This window comes from Centruroides sculpturatus, unplaced genomic scaffold, assembly GCF_000671375.1.
Source record: "Centruroides sculpturatus isolate CEXI.00-Female unplaced genomic scaffold, Cexi_2.0 scaffold2128, whole genome shotgun sequence".
Classification (NCBI taxonomy): domain Eukaryota; kingdom Metazoa; phylum Arthropoda; class Arachnida; order Scorpiones; family Buthidae; genus Centruroides; species Centruroides sculpturatus.
The window spans coordinates 6,246-29,856 of NW_019386231.1; the positions used below are offsets into that span (position 1 = coordinate 6,246).

Sequence of the window (23,611 nt, forward strand, 5' to 3'; positions counted from 1 at the left end):
TTATGCCATAATATATACACTGCTCTTCATTGAAATTATAACATCAATGAGAAGTTATTGAATCAACCAAAAACTTGGCAGCCAGGTTGTTGTGTAGGAAATTCAAATGATTAAAATATTAGCTGCATATTCAAATAGGATACCCCAGTGAAGGTTGCAATATGTGACTGAGGATATGAGAGCTGAAAAAGCAAATTCTGAACATTTTATCAATGAACTCAATTTGTGTTACTTTGTTAATATGTAAACGTGCATCACCACATAACAAGACAACAATATAAACAGTTGATGGACTTTGAAAGAGAAAGAATTGTTTGGTTAAGAGAAGGCAGTTTGTTATATCATGAAATTGCTTCACACATTGAGTGAAGTTATTCTTATTTGGAGATATTGGACAGAAGAATGTTCTAATCATAATTGTGAGGGTTCTGGAGCACCTATGGCTATGTCAGCACAGGAAGAAGGCTCTTGGTATACATGGCGGTAATGAATCAAACAGCAGCATACACAATATTATCACAACAACTGAGGATGATTGCTGCAGCAAGAGTTCATAGCTCAGAATGTATTACTGTGATGTCTTCTGACTTTATACTGTAGACATCAGAGGCTTCAAGGTGCAAAGAATGAAGACATTGGATTGCTGAATGGGAGCAAATCATGTTTTCCAATGAGTCTAGATATAATGTTTGGACTCATGATAGCTGGATCTTCATTTGCAGATACTGTGGGGAATGGTATCTGGAAGGGTGCATTGCAATGTCATAGCAATTCTGCTATGAGCATTATGGTTTGGGATGCTATTACATTTTAATCATGCTTTCACCATATACAAATCACAGGCACTATGAACAGTCAGCAGTACATCTTGGAACCAGAAGTCTTGCCTCTTACAGACCATTCCTGGAACTACCATGACCAACTAGTATCAGTTCTTCCTTGGCCTGCATGGTTGTCCAATTTATTCTCCATCAAATTTGTGAGATATGATTGCTCAAAAATTGGCTCAAAAATCACCTTATTTCATCACATGCAGTTTACAACTGCTGAATTGTGGATGTATATTGAATCTGCATGGAATGATATTCCACAAACATCCATCCAGAATCTTATTTGCTGTGTGCAATCAGTTACAACCACTAAAGGTGGACAAAATACTGAATTTAGCATGTTACTTTTCAATTATAGATCTGTAATTGAAATCATTTATGTCTTGTACTAAATGTCATCATTGAAATAAATTTCATTGTTGTAACTCATGTCTTTGTTGGTATTGCAATTTCAATGAACAGCAGTATACGATGTCAAGATACATCAAGTCGTATAGGGAACAGAAAGAGAGAGAAAATTTGACTATTTCGAAATGTTTGAATTTCTGTTTAATAGTATGTACAGTACATGATGATTGAAATCTGTATACTTTTGTACACATACTTGCCAACCTTTAGTATGGGGAATAGCAGGAGCATTGATAGAAAAATGCTGACAGCATAAAAAGTGAAAAAATTCTTTATTAACATTGATATTGCTCAATGCTTAAATTAAATTTTGCTTATTAAAGGTATTTAATATACCTCTGCATATGATATTTTATAAAGCTATTGCCATAAACACTGTTAGAGTATAAAGCTTTTGCCATATTCTTAACATCACAAAGGTTTTAATTTTATAGAATACATCATAAATCTACACCTAGATTTGTGTGTTCCATCTTGATCTGTCAGGAGTCTTGATATTGTTGCATGATGAGTGCTTCCCACTATATGCATTTGTGCTATGATTTGCTTTATTAATGTTAGTGTATTCATGACAGTTGCTGTCAGTCAGTTTTTTGACTTTCACTGCAATTATTAAGGACAATGATTTTTCTGGTTGTAATTTATTTCTTATCTCTTTTTCTTATCAGGCAGAATAAGTTTTTCATTTGCCACACCACAATGCATGGGAGGCCCTGCAATGCAATAAGGCAAAACCATCATCAGCATATTTTACTATTTTACAAAGATTTGTAATCTTTGTAAAATCTCACAAATCTCAAAGAATCATCTGGTTTCTTTTCTTGAGAAAGTTCATATCATATAGTCTGTATATTCTTAAGTGATGAATTATATGTTTCTTCTTTTTTTGCAGAGAAACTATAGTACTGCTCAATAATTTGCTCTAACTGTAAAAGTAACTCATTTCCTTATGATGATTTTGGCCATAATTGATTTTGCCACCAATGTAAGGGCACTAACATTTCCAGACTTGAAGATGCAATTTATCATATCTGCCATTTAAAATTATCACATTTGATCTAAAATTCTTCTCATACATATATAAAAATATCAATCTTGATTCTTTCTCAATTAAAGGAATATGAGAACATTGTTCTGGTTTGCTTTAGTCGTTCATAATAAAATACATACAATGTCTTCGTCATACATATTGGTATTAGACTAATTAAATGAAGTGTTTGTGGTAATATCAAATTCTTTAAAAATGCTGATAAAGGGAAAAGTGGCCTGTTACTGATGGTGCATACAAAATGCTACTGGTTGGCAAGTGTTTGTATACACAATGGGATTCCTATTGCTGTGGCTCTCAGCCTATGAGTAAATTCCATGGCATCTTTCAAAAAGGTGCTCAAAACTCACTGAAGAAAATTTTATTGACTTTTGGAAATGTCTGAGCCTAGGATTATTCTTGACTGCTTTAAAAACTTCAAACATCCAGTTCTTGTGTGTATCTAATTATTATAGTGTTATCAGTTATTCTATGTTTGTTAGTTGTATCTTATGTTCCTGTGAAGAAATTGTTTTGTCTGAACTTCTGTCACTGTAAGTAATTTTACTAATCTGTTCATAGTGTGATGGTTAATTTTTAAGTTATCTAACTTTAATCCAACTTTTAAATACCTTTGCCTATACAATTTCATGTCTCAATATGTTTGTCTAAAAAACCTAAATACTTAAACATATGCCCATTTGTTTGTTATTATTTAAACATATTTTCTTGTATTTCCAATGAGCATAGACCTTAGATATTATAATACCTAATTCAGTCTGTGATGACAAAAAAAAACTTTTTACAATAAAAATTGTTTTCCTGCTATTTTTTTTATTACAGTTTAATGCGTTTTTTAATTGATTACTAGTTTGCATATTTTCTGAGATGGCATATAAACAAAACCCAAAAACTAAAATTCTGTTGCATACATTGTCAGATGATAGGAAACAATCAATAGAATGAAAATAAACCATTACTGAATAGAGCTCAGATTGAGCTCATAGGCTTCAAAAAAATTGATTTTTGCATTTGTTTATTTTAAATTCAAATGATCTATAATCGAACCTATATCAACAAATCCCTCCCCAGTTTTTCTCTTTTAATTTGATATATAATATCTTTAACATGGACTAACAACAAAAATCATAAAGCTATTTGTTTTCAAATACATGCAATTTTAAAAAAGTCAAAGAAGGTTGATCTACAGAATTATAAGGTAGTTAAGCACCATCTTGTAAGATCAAAATTCAAAATTATTAGATTAATTTTAAATTATTTAATAAAATCTAACTCAAAAACTATGGCTTTTAAATGTTTGACTATTAAAAACTGGATTATAGTTTTCATATAAACCTCATTTGAGTAAATTTATTAAGATAAATGAAACAGTACATTCATTGATATGGTATAATTAAAGCAATATGTAAGAAAACTGGAATGCACTTTTGTTCAGTAAAAAGTCACCATAGGCATCCAGACACACATTCCACTGCCTGGGAAGACAATGGATACCATTTGCAAAGAACAATGTTGGTTGATCCTTGAACCATTGGGTGATTGCTTTCTTGATTTTCACATCATAGGTAAAGCATTGTCCATTAAGAGTTATTTTTATAGGTTCAAACAAATGAAAGTCACATGATGACAGATCAGGGCTGTAGGAAGAGTGGTGCAGAACGTCCCAACCTTTTTATGCTAAAACATCCTGCACATTGTTTGCAACATGAAGTCAAGCATTGGCATGCAACAAAATCAGACCACATGATACCTGGTCATTTATTCTTTATGGATTTGTAGCTTGTCCAAGGTTACATTGTAGTGGTTGGCATTGATGCTCAGGTGAGGATATTCAAAGTTCACTAGCATATGTCCTGCAATGTCAAAAAATGCAGTCGTCAAAATTCAAAACATAGGAGACCTGTGTTTTGAATTTTTTTAGTGTGTTGGGGTGTTTGTATTGCATGCTTGTTTGGTATCTGTCCAAGGTCAAAATGTGGCTTCAACCATGTTTCAACCTTGGACAGTTTCTGAATAACTCTGGCCATGTTTTCACTACTCTATGCCAAAAACAAAATGTGAGAGACATGCTTGTTCATTGGTGTATGCTTATCACATCACATGAGATGTCATCCCTTCCCCTTGCATTACATGAACTGGTTTCATTTGATCAATCCTTATATATATATCTTATATTATGAAATAAGATTATATAATACATTGTTAAAGACTCATTCATGCTATATAGATTATGATTAGGCTTACAGAATTTCATTGTTATTCTTCCAATTCTTAAATTTTCAATTCTATAACTTATTTTTATGGGGAATTTTATATCTACTAANTTTGGTTAGAAATAAATACTTTTTCTTGCCGTACATCTAATAATAGATAGAAGTCATCGTCTCTCCAGCTGTCTTTTTTATTTCTCTGTCGATATCCCGACACGTGTTCTGCAGCCATCTTGTATTTTCTCACACGTGTGGAATTGTGGGATCTCTCTTATGATTGGATCTAGTTTCGAGAACTCTCTCCAGTCGATCGTGATTGAACCTCGTTTCAGTCAAGATTGAAACGGTCGAGAGCGTTCGCACCACAGAACACTCTCCGACCTTAGTCACACTCTAGATCGAAATGCTCGGTGCGAAAGGGGTATTACATTGCACATTCATGTTTAGGCCTTTACTTTTAAAAAAAATGTGAGGATAGATATGAAGATGATATCTGAAATTTACATGCATGTTATGTACAAAATTAAAAATTTATATTATGACGTGCAATTTTGTAAAAGCTGTCTACACATTCTACATGATGTATAGACAACTTTTACAAAATTGCACATCATAATATAAATTTTTAATTTTTTGCTGATTTGAAATAAAGTTGTTTTGTGTTATATGTCTACTAATTGTGAGTAGTGTTTTTGATATCCTATGTAGATTAAAAGTTTTTCAAATTAGTTATTTCATACTGTGTGCTCAGGAAATTAGTAATGTTGAGACAGTGGGGTATGCTGTTGTGTTGATTGAAGGACATTTTGCTGGTTATAGATGGCTTCAAATATTTTCAACTTGGTGGGGTAAGGCAAATTGGACAGTAAGTCCTATGGTCCTTTTTAAGGATTGAATGTAGCACAGAATACTTTTGACCAGGTTATTGTTTATATTAAAAAATAACATTCCCTTCCATTGTTTTACAAGAAAATTAAGCCTGTTGTATCATCCTGCTACATTAGATATTTATTAAGTTCAATCAGGTTGAAAAGACATTTTTTAAAGTTAATTTTTGTCTAAAATTGACCTGCTAAATATTAATGAAACCAGTTATTCAGTTTGCAATTTAAAATATATGAAAAATCTCAATGAGAACAATTTTAATAAAGTTTACGTTTCTTTTCTTTATGAAGATTTTATCAGTTTATATTTAATTAACCATTCATACATTAGCAAAATTGAAATTTAAAGAATTTTATTTCTGAATTTTAATACCATTTTGTAATATTTGATAACTTTAGAAATTTTAATTTATATTGATACAGGAGTAATCAATAGAATTATATAGTATTCATAAAGACAAGAAACAAACATATTATTATCTAGGAAATTTTCTATATTTGTTTGGTGTTTTCTATAATTTTTTTATACTTTGTATTAATGCATATTTTATTTCCTAGTTTATATTTAATATGATATGTATGAGTGAAAAATTAAATTGTATTACACTTAGCTTGAATATTTGAAATTATGTATTAATCATTAAATTAATCTTTTTAGATCCCAATTGCAAATCATTACCTTGGGGCAGTCCAAGCAAGAATACTTTTGATGCCCAAAGCATTGTTGGATTAATTATATGGTTTGCTTGTGTTCTTTATTCAAGGTAATTAATTCAAAATTTTAAAAAATGTTTACTAAACATTTATTTTAAATCAATTGCCAATATAACTTAGTTTATCTTAATTGCTTGTAACATTGTGTTATTACATTGTGTAATAGTACATGTTCTTTTGTGCAAACTGTGCCATACAACTTAGTAATTTTTAAAATAGTGATAAAATCCAAGTAAACAAATTTAAGTAAGATTACTGGTTTACATAGCTAGCTAAAATAATAAAAATGGCCACAAACTGGTAAAATCCAAGAACAAATGTATATAATCAGCTTAATGCATTTATTTTATGATAGTTGACTGTCATATGATATGTAATTGGTTGATTGTCAGTAATGTGCAAGTACAAAAATGGGTGCACTACATTTGGCACTATATGTACAAGTAAGTAGTAATAATGCAGCATAGTGAAGATTTTTAAAAATAATGCTGAGATTGTTAATTAAATGCAATGGAAGAGAAATGTTAACTAACAGAAGCAGGTTTTGAAAAGGTCAGCTTGTTTACAGATTTATCTTAAAATGAATTTCAATTGGATAGTTGTTTAAATAATCCTGTATTAAAGTTGTCTTAAATATTTGTTACTAAAAAATGCTATATGTAAGCAAATAATTTTTTGATTCGTGTCTTAATTTTATATAAAAAAATACATCGTGTTTTTTTTTTCAACCTTCAATGGTCCATAAAACACAGATAAGTGTAAATAACAAAACGAATTTATAACCAAAAGTTAGGTACAACCATGGTTACTTTTCGACATAATCACCATGAAGATTGAGGCATTTGTCATATCTGTGCATGAGCTTTTCAATCCCCTCTTCATAGAATGTTGCCACCAGTGACTTGAGATGGGCCTTAATGTTGTTTTGAAGATCATCATTAGTCTCGAACCTCTGCTCTCCTAGCCACGTTTTAAGTTCAGAAAAGAGGTGAAGTTGCTCAGTGCTAAATCGGAGCTATATGCTGGATGTTTAAAAGTTTCAAGCTGGGTGGAAGTCTTCATACACCTTTAATGTGTGAAGACTTTCACTTGCTCCCTGAACTGAAAAAGTGGCTAGGAGGACAGAGGTTCAAGACTAATGACGATCTTCAAAACAATGTTAAGGCCCATCACAATTCTATGAAGAGGGGATTGTGAAGTTTTATGGACCATTGAAAGTTGAAAAAAGACCTGCCCTTGTATTATAAGTTTTATAAATTAAAAAGAAAACAAATATAAAATACAAATTACAATGCAAATATTGTAGAAGTCTTCAATAGTTAAGGAAAGTATGATAATTCAAAGGGTTGCTAAAATTTCACATTTTAACTCTCTTATTTCCAGTCGTCACACCCCTTGTTTACGTTTATTGTCTGAAACGGCCAAGGGCAATATAGGTCAGACAAGGTCAGACAGGTGATATTATTTTAAAAATTCACCAAAAATTAAGTTATTGTTATATTCATATGAAAAAAATCACGTTACATATATTAATATCTGTAGTTTTAAATACGTATTTTTAATTACGTTTCAATAAAAAATTCGATAGAAAAAAATTATAATATATCAGAACTGACATCTAATTGTGAAAATTTGTAACATTTTGTTAAAAGTAACATTCTCCAGTTACCTAGTTTGTTCTTGAAACTAAGCTAGAACGACTTGAAATATTGTTCTGTACAATTCGATATAACATTTATGAATGTACGATTTTTAGTTTTAAAATTATCACAGATTATAATATATCCTTTGTTTGGAATCTAACCTTTATTTTGCTATCGATGATTATTACGAACTAATATTCTTTATTTATTTTATTTTGAACAATAATATAAATTATTGTGATAAATATATACACCAGTAGTAATACATTTACAATGTGCTAATATTTTAAATTAAATAAAAAATTAAAAAATATCAAAATTGAGAGTCACAATTTAAATATTTATAATACGTTGACTTATTATAACTGAATAAACATATTATAGCATGAATGAACGTATTTTAATAATATTATTACGTAAATATGCTATAAATATAATAAAAAATTATCAAAAGATATATAAATTAAGAAAATAATCGCTAAATAAAAATTTGAGTCAACAAAACACCACCTGGACAAAAATATGTGAAACAGATGGTAGACAACACACTACCGTCAAGTGCTGGCATCTGTTGTCAATAAATTTCATTAAAATCGACTTTTTGCAGGGTAACGACGAATCGGTACTCTGGTCCATTGTCATAACAATGGGGGGTGCGACAGATCGGTACCCTGGTCTTAAGTCAGTTAAGTTGAACTATAATGAATCGTTATTTTTTTTTTTTTGGATTAGAATCATCTTGTCAGTAAAAAATCTTTATGTAAAAATTTTTAAATTATTACATAATAGAATTTACTAAAGCTTAAATTTTAAGTTAATTTCTGTTAGTTGCTTATCCAGAAATTTTGTTTTGATAAAATTGACTCAAATATTTTATTTTCTTTGATTTAATATTTCAATAAATCTTAATATAAGTACTTAAAATAATAAACTATAAATGAAATTAAATTTTATTTCTAGTATTCGCACATCTAGTAATAGTCAAGTAAGAAAAATCACAATGGCTGAAAATATTTTGGTCAAGGATAATGGAAGTCGTAAGTTGTTGTTATTTTTATAACTACTTTTAGAATTGTTTTTACTGTGAATTAGGGATGAATAATTGCAATGATTTCTTGAGGATGACATATCTTTTTGAAAATTGTGAGGCAAAGAATTAAGTAGTATAGTATTTTTACATAATTTTAGAATCTGAGTATTGAAGAAAAATTTTAAAATGTTAAGTATTATTGATTTACCAAATAAGTATATAATTCTAAGCTAGAAATATTTGTGTATCAATTGGCTAACCTTTTATTTTTTCCAGTAGTTTTAGTAGAGAAAATCTTCTTAAAAACTTTTTAATTTTCTTAACTATTTTTATAATAATTTTATAATTTTAAATGTGTATTAAAATGGTACATAAAATGAAGTATGCTATATATATGTTCTATTTAATTATATATATATAATTAAATAGAACATATACAAAAATTAAAAGGTAATTAAATTTGTAAGAATAAAGAATAACCATATAAGACAAACAAGAAACAGCTATTTTATAGAATTCAATAAATACCTTATGTTTTATACAGTAAACCCGTGATATACTGTATTGTTTTGTTTAACAATAAGTAATTTTTGTATTTCTTAATTAACCTGATAACTGTTAGGTTGATAAAATCTAGCTTTAGAATCTGTAAATTACTGTATTTACTCAAATTGTAAGAGGCACTTTTTCACATTGTCTGAAAATGGGGTACATTTTAGATTCAATGTAAGTTATAACTTGCATGGAACCAGAGGTCACTAATCTTATTTTGCTTAATCTTATTTTATTAATTTAAATAAATAGTCAACAGAGGAAATAATTCAATTGGGTTACTTTAAATATTTCCTATTACAAACATTGGTTTATTAAAGTCATTAAAGTGATCAACTTAGCTCAGTTGTGTTAATCCATTACATTAGTGACATAAGTACTTGGAAGAAAATTTCAGAATAAGTTCTACAGTGCTCTTTTAAGAAATAATGCATTTCCAGTACTTTAAACAGCAATAAAGATGATTGTATATAGAAAAATGTGATTATAAAATTCAATGTTGATTCAGAAGAACATAGCATGGAAAGTGAAGGGGTTTCCAACTTTGTTATCATGGAAGACAGTGATACATAATTTACTTTACTTGCACTGTAAATAGATGCTGGTTCTGTTGACAAAAATTCTGTTAATGAGTATGAAGAAATTAAGGTGTGCACTTTATATTAAACAGTGACATTATCTTACATATTTGAGTGAAACATGAAAATAAGAATTGTCAGCTGACTGATAACATTGAAACACAACTGTAATTTTATTGATTTTTAAAATGAATTTTTTAAAACTATGAATAAATTTATAAAATCTATACTCTGATAATTATATATTGCTTATAAGTTAGTTGAAATATTTTACTACAGTCAGCACTCTTTTTACAGTAAGTCTTAACTGAAACAAATTGTTAAAAATTTAATAAATTTTAACAATTTATTAAGTTCATTAGTATTTTGAATTGCAATATACAAAAGAATAGTGTATTAAATCTGCAAGAGGAGACAACCATAAGTTCCTAGATTGAATAAATGAAATATATTATTAGCATAGAAACATACCTTCCAAGCAGTAAATGTTTTTTACCACATTCATGGGCCTGCATAAGGTTACAGCTTACATGAAACTGAATGTCTACAGCAATTTCCAAGTTTGGAATATTGTCACCATTCTTTGATTTCATAAGTTTTAAAATATCAGAAATATAACAAAAATAAAACTGCTAGAAAGTATGTGGAGGTATGTTTTTGTATTATATGTAAGTTCCAGCTTATATATTTGATATTAGTTAATAGTTAATGTGGATTTCTTCAAAGTATTTAATTCTGAACCAGTTATCATTCATTTGATCAAAAAGAAGTTTTAGAATTTTTAAAAATGTTGTTCATAAATAATTTTTTGAAAAGTAAAAATTATTATCTATGTATTTTGTCTTTATCTTCAGAAATAGGAAAACTTTTTTTAAATATTCAAAGAATAGGAGAAAATGAAAAATTAGTATATATTTCTGTCCATTAAAAACAAAACAAAAGTTTGTCATACTGTTATACAGCAGCTAGTCCTTATTACATTCTTAATGCATTGTGTAAAACATTCAAACTAAATTTTGTTATGATAAATTTAATCTGTTATGTAACTTAAATAATGTGTTAGTGCAAAAATTGTATTATGCATTAGACTATTAGTGATTATTCCAGGAACTTATGGCTTTTACCATATTAATGTTCACCAAATATCACCAAATTAATGTGTTTTAATATGTTAAAACACATTAATTTAACTATATAATTCATATTAAAAAATTAGTATAAATTTCTTATTATTCAAATTATATATTAAAAAGATTATTCAAATATAAACTAGACTTATAATAGCTATAATAGAAGTTTTTTGTTTTAAACATGAAAGTATATCATTTAAACATGTATTTATGTACTTTATCAATTTTTATTAATAAAGTAGGAAATATATCTTTATTGAAAAAAAAATGATGAATGTGAGAATGTAATAATAATTTGTAATATTTTTATATGTTTATTTTAATGTGAATTAAATAATTTCTTAAATATTTAATGGATATTCTTTTGTTCTTTACATATGTTTCTTGTTTTCTTGTCTGTTTCACTCTCCAGAAAATGGATCAACACCTCTGGTTGATGAGGAAGGTATGATTATTTCTTCAGTGTTTACATGTGTTTCTTTTTCTTTATTTTTCTGTGTTAATGCTGTAGTAACTGAATAACAAGAGAGAAAAAAAAATTGCATAATGAACTATTTAAAAGTAATTTTGGAAATTCTATTTTGATTAATACATATAATGTTATCATTATAATATTATCAATAAATTGTTATGAATCTGGATTAATGTAAAAAATTTTTAAGTTTTTTCAAATAAGATATTTTTTACATTCAGGAAATAAGAAATAGATACACATATTGATAAAGCAAATTCTAATTAAACATCATTAATTAAGAAAATAAATATTGTTCAGAACTAAAATGTTAATGTGATTATTTTTTTGTGATTTCAGATGATAAAATGTTTTGTTACAGAACTATTGCATTAAAGTTTTTCTCAAGAATTAACAATTTTTACATTTTCTCATATAGTAGCTTATTTTAGACTAATTTTTGATTGTAAAAATAATTTTTTTAAGCATTATAGTCATAGTAAATTCAAGAACAAATATAATTGAATTACATTTTTATTTCAATATATTTACTGTAGTATAATTTTTTGTTACTACATTATAATTAGTATTTCTGAATAATTTGAATATTATTAAAATTTGTATTAATAGCATTGCTAATGATATTCTATTAATGTTTATATTATACAGGGTGTTTTAAAACGAATATCGTGGTTTTAAGGCTTTGTAGTATTTATTAATTATATTTGTAGTATTAATCAATTATAAATAATGAAAGAACAACTCAAACAGTTTTTCCTACAAATGTTCAACGTGAACACCATTCATCACATGGCACACATCTAGTCGATAGGCGAGTTCTTCCCAAACCTTGATCAGTGTGTCTGGAGTAATTGTTGCAACAACTGCTTCAATCCTATTTCTTAAGTCAGGTAGGTCAGCTGGTAGCGGAGGCGTGCACATGTGATCCTTTATGAACCCAAAGGTAAAAGTCTCATGGTGTCAGATCAGGTAAAACAAGCTCTGTCATCCAGCCCCTGGCGGCCAATCTAGCAGTTGGGTATAACATCATTTAACCAATTGCATCCTGAGCCATCTTGCTGCCAAATAAAGTTCTCTGGTTCATCTTCTTCCAATTGAGGAAAGAGCCACAGTTGTAGCGCATCAAGATAAGAAACACCAGTTACAGTTGCTTCACCGAAAAAGAAAGGCCCATAAACTTTCTGCTGGGATATGGCACAAAAAACATTCAATTTTGGGTAGTCTCGTTTCAACTGTACCATCTCCTGGGGATTTGCTGACCCCCAGGTAGGCACATTATGAGTGTTCACATTTCCACTTAGGTGAAATGTTGATTCATCACTGAAGACGACACGATCCAGAAAATCTTCATTGTCATACAGCAACATTTCGTTTGTAAAGTTGGCATGTAAACTATATCTGTAGGCTTTACAGCTTGTAACAACTGCAAACGATAAGGACGTAGTTGTAAGTGTCTCCTTAAAACTCTCCACACAGATGTCACTGGCATTGCTAATTCACTACTAGCCTTCTGCACTGATTTTAGGGGTTACACGTGAAAGACTCTCTCATTCGTTCAACACATTCTTCAGTCACTCTTGGTCGTCCCGTACTCTTCCCTTTACAAAGACAGCCAGTGTCTTCAAACTGATGATATCATCTATGGATATTATTATTATCACTTGGAGGATTACAATGGAACTTAATATGGAATGCATGTTGCACTGTAACTACAGATTCAGTAACTGTAAAACACACAAAGCTTTGTTTGCTAGTTGCCCTCTTTGCTACTACAGTAATGCATTCTAATGGAAGACAGAGGAAACAGTGCATCACAGGTATATCCAATAAAACTGTTTGAGTTGCTCTTTCATTTGATGTATTATTTATAATTGTAACTTAATGTAATAAATACTACAAAGCCTTAAAACCCTGATATTCATTTTGAAACACCCTGTGTTATTACTGAACAATGCAGTTTAAATTTCTCTTCTGAATTATAATCAGATTATATTAGTGATCAGAGTACAGTTTATTTGTATGTAGCTATTATGACTTTTTTTTACATCAGAGATTATTGCTGAAAATTAAATAAAAAACAAAACTGATAGTAAGACAGACACAAAAAATATTTGGATTTATTTTGTTGAAATTGATTATCTAGTCAAAACAATCAATAATTTAAAGTATTAACTTTCAATTATTATTTTACTTGTTATTAAAGTTGAGGCTTATTCACAAAAAATAATTTTTGTGAATAAGCCTCAACCTTAATAACAAGTATATATGATCTTGATACTCATTGAAGAAATATTATTTTACTATTTCAATTGTATATTTTAAGCAGTGGTTAGTGAATTTTTATATTTCAAGAAATTACCAGCTTTTATGCATTGTCTTATTGTGTTATCAATATTTTTAATAACTTAAACATTTTTGTCAGAAATTCCATTGAGTAGCAGTCAACAGCTTATTTTAAATTCTAAAATAATTGTCTTACAAACTAAGGTGTTATATTCCAAATGAAGTTTTTTTTTTCATTTAACAGAAAATATTTGAATTTCCCTTAATGCTTGATTATATTTATTATTGATGAAAATTTGTGAGTATATGATTAAATCTTAAGTAAACTGATAAGTAGTCATTATTTATAACAAATTAAGCATTTTCAGTAGTATTTTATCTTGTTAATGTTTATTATATCATTTTTTATACCATTGAGCTGGTAATCATTTGTTTATCAATATGTTGTGTCAGTAACACTGTCATTATGATTTTCCTCTTTTCAATGCATGGTCTTTGTCTTTGTTTTGTAAGAGACTGGAACAATTGAATTTGCCATTTATATTATGCCATAATATATACACTGCTCTTCATTGAAATTATAACATCAATGAGAAGTTATTGAATCAACCAAAAACTTGGCAGCCAGGTTGTTGTGTAGGAAATTCAAATGATTAAAATATTAGCTGCATATTCAAATAGGATACCCCAGTGAAGGTTGCAATATGTGACTGAGGATATGAGAGCTGAAAAAGCAAATTCTGAACATTTTATCAATGAACTCAATTTGTGTTACTTTGTTAATATGTAAACGTGCATCACCACATAACAAAACAACAATATAAACAGTTGATGGACTTTGAAAGAGAAAGAATTGTTTGGTTAAGAGAAGGCAGTTTGTTATATCATGAAATTGCTTCACACATTGAGTGAAGTTATTCTTATTTGGAGATATTGGACAGAAGAATGTTCTAATCATAATTGTGAGGGTTCTGGAGCACCTATGGCTATGTCAGCACAGGAAGAAGGCTCTTGGTATACATGGCGGTAATGAATCAAACAGCAGCATACACAATATTATCACAACAACTGAGGATGATTGCTGCAGCAAGAGTTCATAGCTCAGAATGTATTACTGTGATGTCTTCTGACTTTATACTGTAGACATCAGAGGCTTCAAGGTGCAAAGAATGAAGACATTGGATTGCTGAATGGGAGCAAATCATGTTTTCCAATGAGTCTAGATATAATGTTTGGACTCATGATAGCTGGATCTTCATTTGCAGATACTGTGGGGAATGGTATCTGGAAGGGTGCATTGCAATGTCATAGCAATTCTGCTATGAGCATTATGGTTTGGGATGCTATTACATTTTAATCATGCTTTCACCATATACAAATCACAGGCACTATGAACAGTCAGCAGTACATCTTGGAACCAGAAGTCTTGCCTCTTACAGACCATTCCTGGAACTACCATGACCAACTAGTATCAGTTCTTCCTTGGCCTGCATGGTTGTCCAATTTATTCTCCATCAAATTTGTGAGATATGATTGCTCAAAAATTGGCTCAAAAATCACCTTATTTCATCACATGCAGTTTACAACTGCTGAATTGTGGATGTATATTGAATCTGCATGGAATGATATTCCACAAACATCCATCCAGAATCTTATTTGCTGTGTGCAATCAGTTACAACCACTAAAGGTGGACAAAATACTGAATTTAGCATGTTACTTTTCAATTATAGATCTGTAATTGAAATCATTTATGTCTTGTACTAAATGTCATCATTGAAATAAATTTCATTGTTGTAACTCATGTCTTTGTTGGTATTGCAATTTCAATGAACAGCAGTATACGATGTCAAGATACATCAAGTCGTATAGGGAACAGAAAGAGAGAGAAAATTTGACTATTTCGAAATGTTTGAATTTCTGTTTAATAGTATGTACAGTACATGATGATTGAAATCTGTATACTTTTGTACACATACTTGCCAACCTTTAGTATGGGGAATAGCAGGAGCATTGATAGAAAAATGCTGACAGCATAAAAAGTGAAAAAATTCTTTATTAACATTGATATTGCTCAATGCTTAAATTAAATTTTGCTTATTAAAGGTATTTAATATACCTCTGCATATGATATTTTATAAAGCTATTGCCATAAACACTGTTAGAGTATAAAGCTTTTGCCATATTCTTAACATCACAAAGGTTTTAATTTTATAGAATACATCATAAATCTACACCTAGATTTGTGTGTTCCATCTTGATCTGTCAGGAGTCTTGATATTGTTGCATGATGAGTGCTTCCCACTATATGCATTTGTGCTATGATTTGCTTTATTAATGTTAGTGTATTCATGACAGTTGCAGTTTTTTGACTTTCACTGCAATTATTAAGGACAATGATTTTTCTGGTTGTAATTTATTTCTTATCTCTTTTTCTTATCAGGCAGAATAAGTTTTTCATTTGCCACACCACAATGCATGGGAGGCCCTGCAATGCAATAAGGCAAAACCATCATCAGCATATTTTACTATTTTACAAAGATTTGTAATCTTTGTAAAATCTCACAAATCTCAAAGAATCATCTGGTTTCTTTTCTTGAGAAAGTTCATATCATATAGTCTGTATATTCTTAAGTGATGAATTATATGTTTCTTCTTTTTTTGCAGAGAAACTATAGTACTGCTCAATAATTTGCTCTAACTGTAAAAGTAACTCATTTCCTTATGATGATTTTGGCCATAATTGATTTTGCCACCAATGTAAGGGCACTAACATTTCCAGACTTGAAGATGCAATTTATCATATCTGCCATTTAAAATTATCACATTTGATCTAAAATTCTTCTCATACATATATAAAAATATCAATCTTGATTCTTTCTCAATTAAAGGAATATGAGAACATTGTTCTGGTTTGCTTTAGTCGTTCATAATAAAATACATACAATGTCTTCGTCATACATATTGGTATTAGACTAATTAAATGAAGTGTTTGTGGTAATATCAAATTCTTTAAAAATGCTGATAAAGGGAAAAGTGGCCTGTTACTGATGGTGCATACAAAATGCTACTGGTTGGCAAGTGTTTGTATACACAATGGGATTCCTATTGCTGTGGCTCTCAGCCTATGAGTAAATTCCATGGCATCTTTCAAAAAGGTGCTCAAAACTCACTGAAGAAAATTTTATTGACTTTTGGAAATGTCTGAGCCTAGGATTATTCTTGACTGCTTTAAAAACTTCAAACATCCAGTTCTTGTGTGTATCTAATTATTATAGTGTTATCAGTTATTCTATGTTTGTTAGTTGTATCTTATGTTCCTGTGAAGAAATTGTTTTGTCTGAACTTCTGTCACTGTAAGTAATTTTACTAATCTGTTCATAGTGTGATGGTTAATTTTTAAGTTATCTAACTTTAATCCAACTTTTAAATACCTTTGCCTATACAATTTCATGTCTCAATATGTTTGTCTAAAAAACCTAAATACTTAAACATATGCCCATTTGTTTGTTATTATTTAAACATATTTTCTTGTATTTCCAATGAGCATAGACCTTAGATATTATAATACCTAATTCAGTCTGTGATGACAAAAAAAAACTTTTTACAATAAAAATTGTTTTCCTGCTATTTTTTTTATTACAGTTTAATGCGTTTTTTAATTGATTACTAGTTTGCATATTTTCTGAGATGGCATATAAACAAAACCCAAAAACTAAAATTCTGTTGCATACATTGTCAGATGATAGGAAACAATCAATAGAATGAAAATAAACCATTACTGAATAGAGCTCAGATTGAGCTCATAGGCTTCAAAAAAATTGATTTTTGCATTTGTTTATTTTAAATTCAAATGATCTATAATCGAACCTATATCAACAAATCCCTCCCCAGTTTTTCTCTTTTAATTTGATATATAATATCTTTAACATGGACTAACAACAAAAATCATAAAGCTATTTGTTTTCAAATACATGCAATTTTAAAAAAGTCAAAGAAGGTTGATCTACAGAATTATAAGGTAGTTAAGCACCATCTTGTAAGATCAAAATTCAAAATTATTAGATTAATTTTAAATTATTTAATAAAATCTAACTCAAAAACTATGGCTTTTAAATGTTTGACTATTAAAAACTGGATTATAGTTTTCATATAAACCTCATTTGAGTAAATTTATTAAGATAAATGAAACAGTACATTCATTGATATGGTATAATTAAAGCAATATGTAAGAAAACTGGAATGCACTTTTGTTCAGTAAAAAGTCACCATAGGCATCCAGACACACATTCCACTGCCTGGGAAGACAATGGATACCATTTGCAAAGAACAATGTTGGTTGATCCTTGAACCATTGGGTGATTGCTTTCTTGATTTTCACATCATAGGTAAAGCATTGTCCATTAAGAGTTATTTTTATAGGTTCAAACAAATGAAAGTCACATGATGACAGATCAGGGCTGTAGGAAGAGTGGTGCAGAACGTCCCAACCTTTTTATGCTAAAACATCCTGCACATTGTTTGCAACATGAAGTCAAGCATTGGCATGCAACAAAATCAGACCACATGATACCTGGTCATTTATTCTTTATGGATTTGTAGCTTGTCCAAGGTTACATTGTAGTGGTTGGCATTGATGCTCAGGTGAGGATATTCAAAGTTCACTAGCATATGTCCTGCAATGTCAAAAAATGCAGTCGTCAAAATTCAAAACATAGGAGACCTGTGTTTTGAATTTTTTTAGTGTGTTGGGGTGTTTGTATTGCATGCTTGTTTGGTATCTGTCCAAGGTCAAAATGTGGCTTCGACCATGTTTCAACCTTGGACAGTTTCTGAATAACTCTGGCCATGTTTTCACTACTCTATGCCAAAAACAAAATGTGAGAGACATGCTTGTTCATTGGTGTATGCTTATCACATCACATGAGATGTCATCCCTTCCCCTTGCATTACATGAACTGGTTTCATTTGATCAATCCTTATATATATATCTTATATTATGAAATAAGATTATATAATACATTGTTAAAGACTCATTCATGCTATATAGATTATGATTAGGCTTACAGAATTTCATTGTTATTCTTCCAATTCTTAAATTTTCAATTCTATAACTTATTTTTATGGGGAATTTTATATCTACTAAAATTGAGAAAGTGTGAATTTAGAAGAATTATATATATATAATTCTTGTCAAATCTCTGATAATCTTTAATATTTTTTAAGAAAGTTAAAAATTTATTAAATTTAAATACATCACAAAAAATTAGGTTAAATGCCATGAGATTAGTCCCATTAGTCTCAAAGTATTTTTATTTGATTTCCATTGATGATAATTGTAAACCTTTCATTCAACTATATTATTATTATTTATGTAAAAAACTATATTATTATATATGAATTATTTAGTGTTAAATAATATGGTTTCAGAAATTTAAAAAAAATGAATAAAAAAATTAAATGGCTTTATTCTATAAGTTATTCTCTCTCTCATTTTTGTGACTTGTCTTCAAAAGTAGAATAGAATTTCTTTGTTGAGAAATAATTACCTAAATTCATTTCATTGACTTTATGTAAATTTATAAAAATAACAATATGGGAATAATTAACAATGTTTGGCTTTGTAATAATTTTTAAATTTTTTGAAATATTCAAATTTATACAAGATGAAAATTTTCAAGTTGTTAAAATAACATAAGAAAAATAGAACATTGCATGCTGTGTAAACTAAGTTTAAAACAGATTGTGAGTGTTGACTGTAGTGAAACTGATAGATTGTAAAATAGCTAATTATTATGATGATTAAAATTGTTTTTAAAAATTTTTTCTAGAAGGAAAATCAGGTGATGAAGAGAAAGGACGTGTTTGGGATAATGAAGATGATGCAGTAGTTTACAGTTGGTCTTTCTTTCATTTTATGTTTGCCCTGGCTTCACTCTATGTTATGATGACATTGACCAATTGGTATAAGTAAGTAAATATACTTTAACATTTTTAAAACTACAGTAGAGTGTCATTTATCTGAAGAAATTCCAGTCGACAAATTTAAATTTTCGCTAGTGCTGTGGCGCTGCAATCTTTGGCTATGTCTTGGGCTACTCAAATATTTTACGTTTTTGATACTGAATTAACATCTGAAGTATAATTTTTTATTGTTTTTATATTTTTCAATATATTTATTTTGTTTGTACAAAATAAAAAAATAATTTTTAACAATACAATAGTCTTTGTTAGGCTTAACATCGATGAAAATTCAACGCAAAGTGACACGCAACGGAGAAAAATTTCAACATCGGATGCGTTAAACTATTTTTTTGTACATAAATCGGTTATCCGAAATATCAGTTATACAAACAACCCCAGTCCCCAATTGATTCAGAAAATCGACGCTCTACTGTATTTCAAATGTAAATACAGCAGAAACAGTTATCCATAATGTGTGTGTGGCATTCTTGGAATGATATCAAATATAAAAAATTTTTAGTATTCATCAATGTACTTCTCAATGTGAGATCAATGTCCCTTACCAATATATTTGTGTTTTGCTGATATGGGTCAAACTGTCCAAAATATCACATCAACCCATATCAGCAAAATACTATTTTCTTTAGATACATTTATAACAGATTGATTTCTACAGATCTTTATTATATTGTTTTGATCTAATTCTTGCATTCTTCTTCAAATTTTTTAGAATGTGTTGTTTGTTGTATTTTAAAATATTGATTTCTCAAAAAAAAAAAAAAGCACCACAGTGAAAGGAGCAAGGAGTATTAAGACAGTTTTAACCAAAGAAATAAAAAAAAATGAGGTGTGGGCTTCTAATATACAGTCGACCCCGTATAAGATCATTGATTATTCCGTTTTATATGAATTCCATGTTGTACGAGTCACTTAAATTTTACAAATACGTGAGCCGTTCACAGCCCGGTACATGTATTTGTAAAATCTAAGTGACTCGTACAACATGGAATTCATATAAAACGGAATAATCAATGATCTTATAGGGGGGTCGACTGTAGTAATATTGAGTTTTTTTTTATAGCAAATTTTGTAAAAACTTCAATATGCTATTGAAAAAAATGAATTGAAATATTAAAGATTACATTAAAACAATAAAATCTTGCAATGATCATTTTAAAATTAACAAGAAATTATTTATTGCAACATTGTCACAAGCCAGACTGCAATTTTTAATCATAATTTAAAAAATTGCGATGTGGTCCACACCAGAAGTTCTTACAAAGTTAATTGGTTTCCTCCAACCTGTAAACTTTATATGATGGATCTTGATTTTCAGCTATCTAACTTCATTCTCAAGATTAATGAAGACCATATGGACAGACAGATAGACAACTTTGGGAATGTATTTTAATTATTAAAATTCATACTAATTTTGCTGGTAGATCTTATGCTAGATTTTCAAAAGAATAATGATTTACAAGGCAGTGAGAGTGGGCATGCACAATCACTGACTCTGGTTCTTCAATTTTTAAATCTGACTTCAATTTCTTCATGAAAACTCTGTTTTATTAAAAGGTAAACCTTCTAAACTGATGAATGGTACCACATGGCATTTATTTAAAGTAGTTTGATGATTTACCATATGAATCAAGCTATATTTTAATATCACTAGATATGGAAAATAAAGAAAAATTATGATGTTAATATTCCTTTTACAACTAACATTGAATTATTATTTTAAGTAAAGAAATTACACACTTAAGACTAAGGTACTATCACACAGTATGAAAGTATTAAAATAACTTCTTAGATTTTAAATTGAGGTCAGAGTTGGTAAAAATGTACCAACTTCAAGTTCTGACTCCACACTTCTTGTAATTGAATTTTTCTTCTTGTTTTATATAAGTAAAATTACCCATCAAGTTATTTTTTTGTTTAAAATTAACAGGTTATAATTAAAAATAATGCAATTAATGAAATGTCAACTGGTGGTATTTTAATTAATAGGACATTACAAATATTAACTATTCATTGTCTTAATCACTAAATATTTGCTGAAAACTATCATGTTATTTAATATTTATTTTAAAGAAATTTTTTCAAGTTATAATAAGATTTGTACAAGTTATATATTTTTTACTCATACAAAATACTTTTTTCCCCTCATAGACCATCAGCCCACAATGTGACTGCTGAAGCCAACATTGATAACTTTTATCCACCCATGTGGATTAAAATAGTCTCCAGCTGGATTTGTATCATATTATACGCATGGACTTTGATTGCACCTATTGTGTTGCCTGATCGTGATTTCAGTTAAGAAGGTTTATAAAAAAAATTTCAATGTTGTAAAATGTTATTCAGATTTAAATTACTTTAACTATATTGCATACTATAAGTAAATATTAACTAAGTCTTGTTTTTATTGAACAGTGTACAGATCCTTTTCTTATAGATAAGACTTTAATGTTAAAGTTCTTATTACGAATTATTTCATATAATAGACAAAATATGTATCGTAAAGTAAAAATCTGTCCAGATTTTGGTGTTTGTAATTATTGTAATATAAAATGTCACTGTGAAAACTAAGATGTCTGTTAACTATTAAATGTTCATTAAGTAACAATGTTTTCCATTATGATAATATAGTACTATAATAATTTGTTTGATAAAAACTATAAAACAGTTAAGTATTGTAAGATAGTGCATAAATGTAATATGCTACACAGCTAGTGATTTACCTATAATCTAATTCTGTTATTTTTTTTAATTAAATTGTTGAGCAAGTGAATAAAATAATAGTTTTTAAACAATAAAATTTCTAAAAGATATTTAATGATAGAACAAAATTAGAATGATTCACATATATTGACATTGCACATTTTTCTCATTTGATTTTAACAGCAAATTCACACGAATGCAAATGTTTTCTGACATCTCTAAGTGATCTCTTTTCTGCTTATGTTTATTGAATTCAGGAGAGAGGATTATTATAAAAGTTATTTGTTAGAAAACATTTTTTTTCAAAACTTGACTAAGTGAAAAAGCAAAAATTCTTTAAATATTTTAGTGAAATTTTGTAATGCAAAAATCACTAAAATATTTGCATCACAAAATTTCACTAAAATATTTAAATTGAATCAGTTACCAGTTTTCAAGGAGGAAAAACTGATAGCTAAATGCTACCATGTATTATTCTAGTGTAAGGAAAAAATCATTTAGGCCTTAGTTGTAAATTTGTGAGAAACTCTATTACAAAATTTCTAGAGTTATTAAATACATGAAAAATTCACAATAAAAGTAATTTTTTTTACATGATTTAAATTTTAAAATCAAATTAACAAGCAAGAATTAAGTAAATTAAGCTAAAAGATATTGTCATTAATTATATTTTGTCGTGTGGTATTTATTACAAAATATATTTGTCAATATATTATATAATCTAAAACTTCAAAACACAACTCCATTATACATAATTTTTAATTAAACTGAAATGTAATTGTTATAGAACTAGATATAAGGTAAATTACTATATAAAAAGTGCTTGTTGCATTAAAAATTAAACTTGAAGTTCTAGAATCTAGAATGCTCAATATTCATATTAGATAAAACTATTGTCTGTTCTTGTGATATTAAGTGATTATATTTTAAGCAATGCAAATTCTGTAAACTTTATAATTTGATTTATATAACTTAAAACACGTTTTTGTATTTATGCCTATAAAAGAAAATAAAATTGATAAATTAGAAAAAGTTATTCTTTTTCAGAATTTTTTTTTTGTAATTGATTACAATTCATGAGCAAATGATTCAATTTATTTAGCACTTGTAAATACTTCTGATTAATTTTTAAAATTATGTTTCAAT

At 28.6% G+C, this 23,611-nt stretch overlaps 1 protein-coding gene across 1 annotated transcript; it reads left to right on the forward strand.

The window, feature by feature from the left end:
* The first annotated feature begins 847 nt into the window (after positions 1-847).
* Positions 848-23,492, forward strand: LOC111614185 (probable serine incorporator). Its single transcript, XM_023355567.1, has 7 exons — positions 848-1,192; positions 5,248-5,361; positions 6,032-6,144; positions 8,698-8,774; positions 11,440-11,472; positions 19,612-19,750; positions 21,914-23,492. The coding sequence occupies exons 1-7, from the start codon at positions 848-850 to the stop codon at positions 22,062-22,064; spliced, it is 972 nt and encodes a 323-aa protein (XP_023211335.1). The 3' UTR covers positions 22,065-23,492.
* The last annotated feature ends 119 nt before the right edge of the window (positions 23,493-23,611 follow it).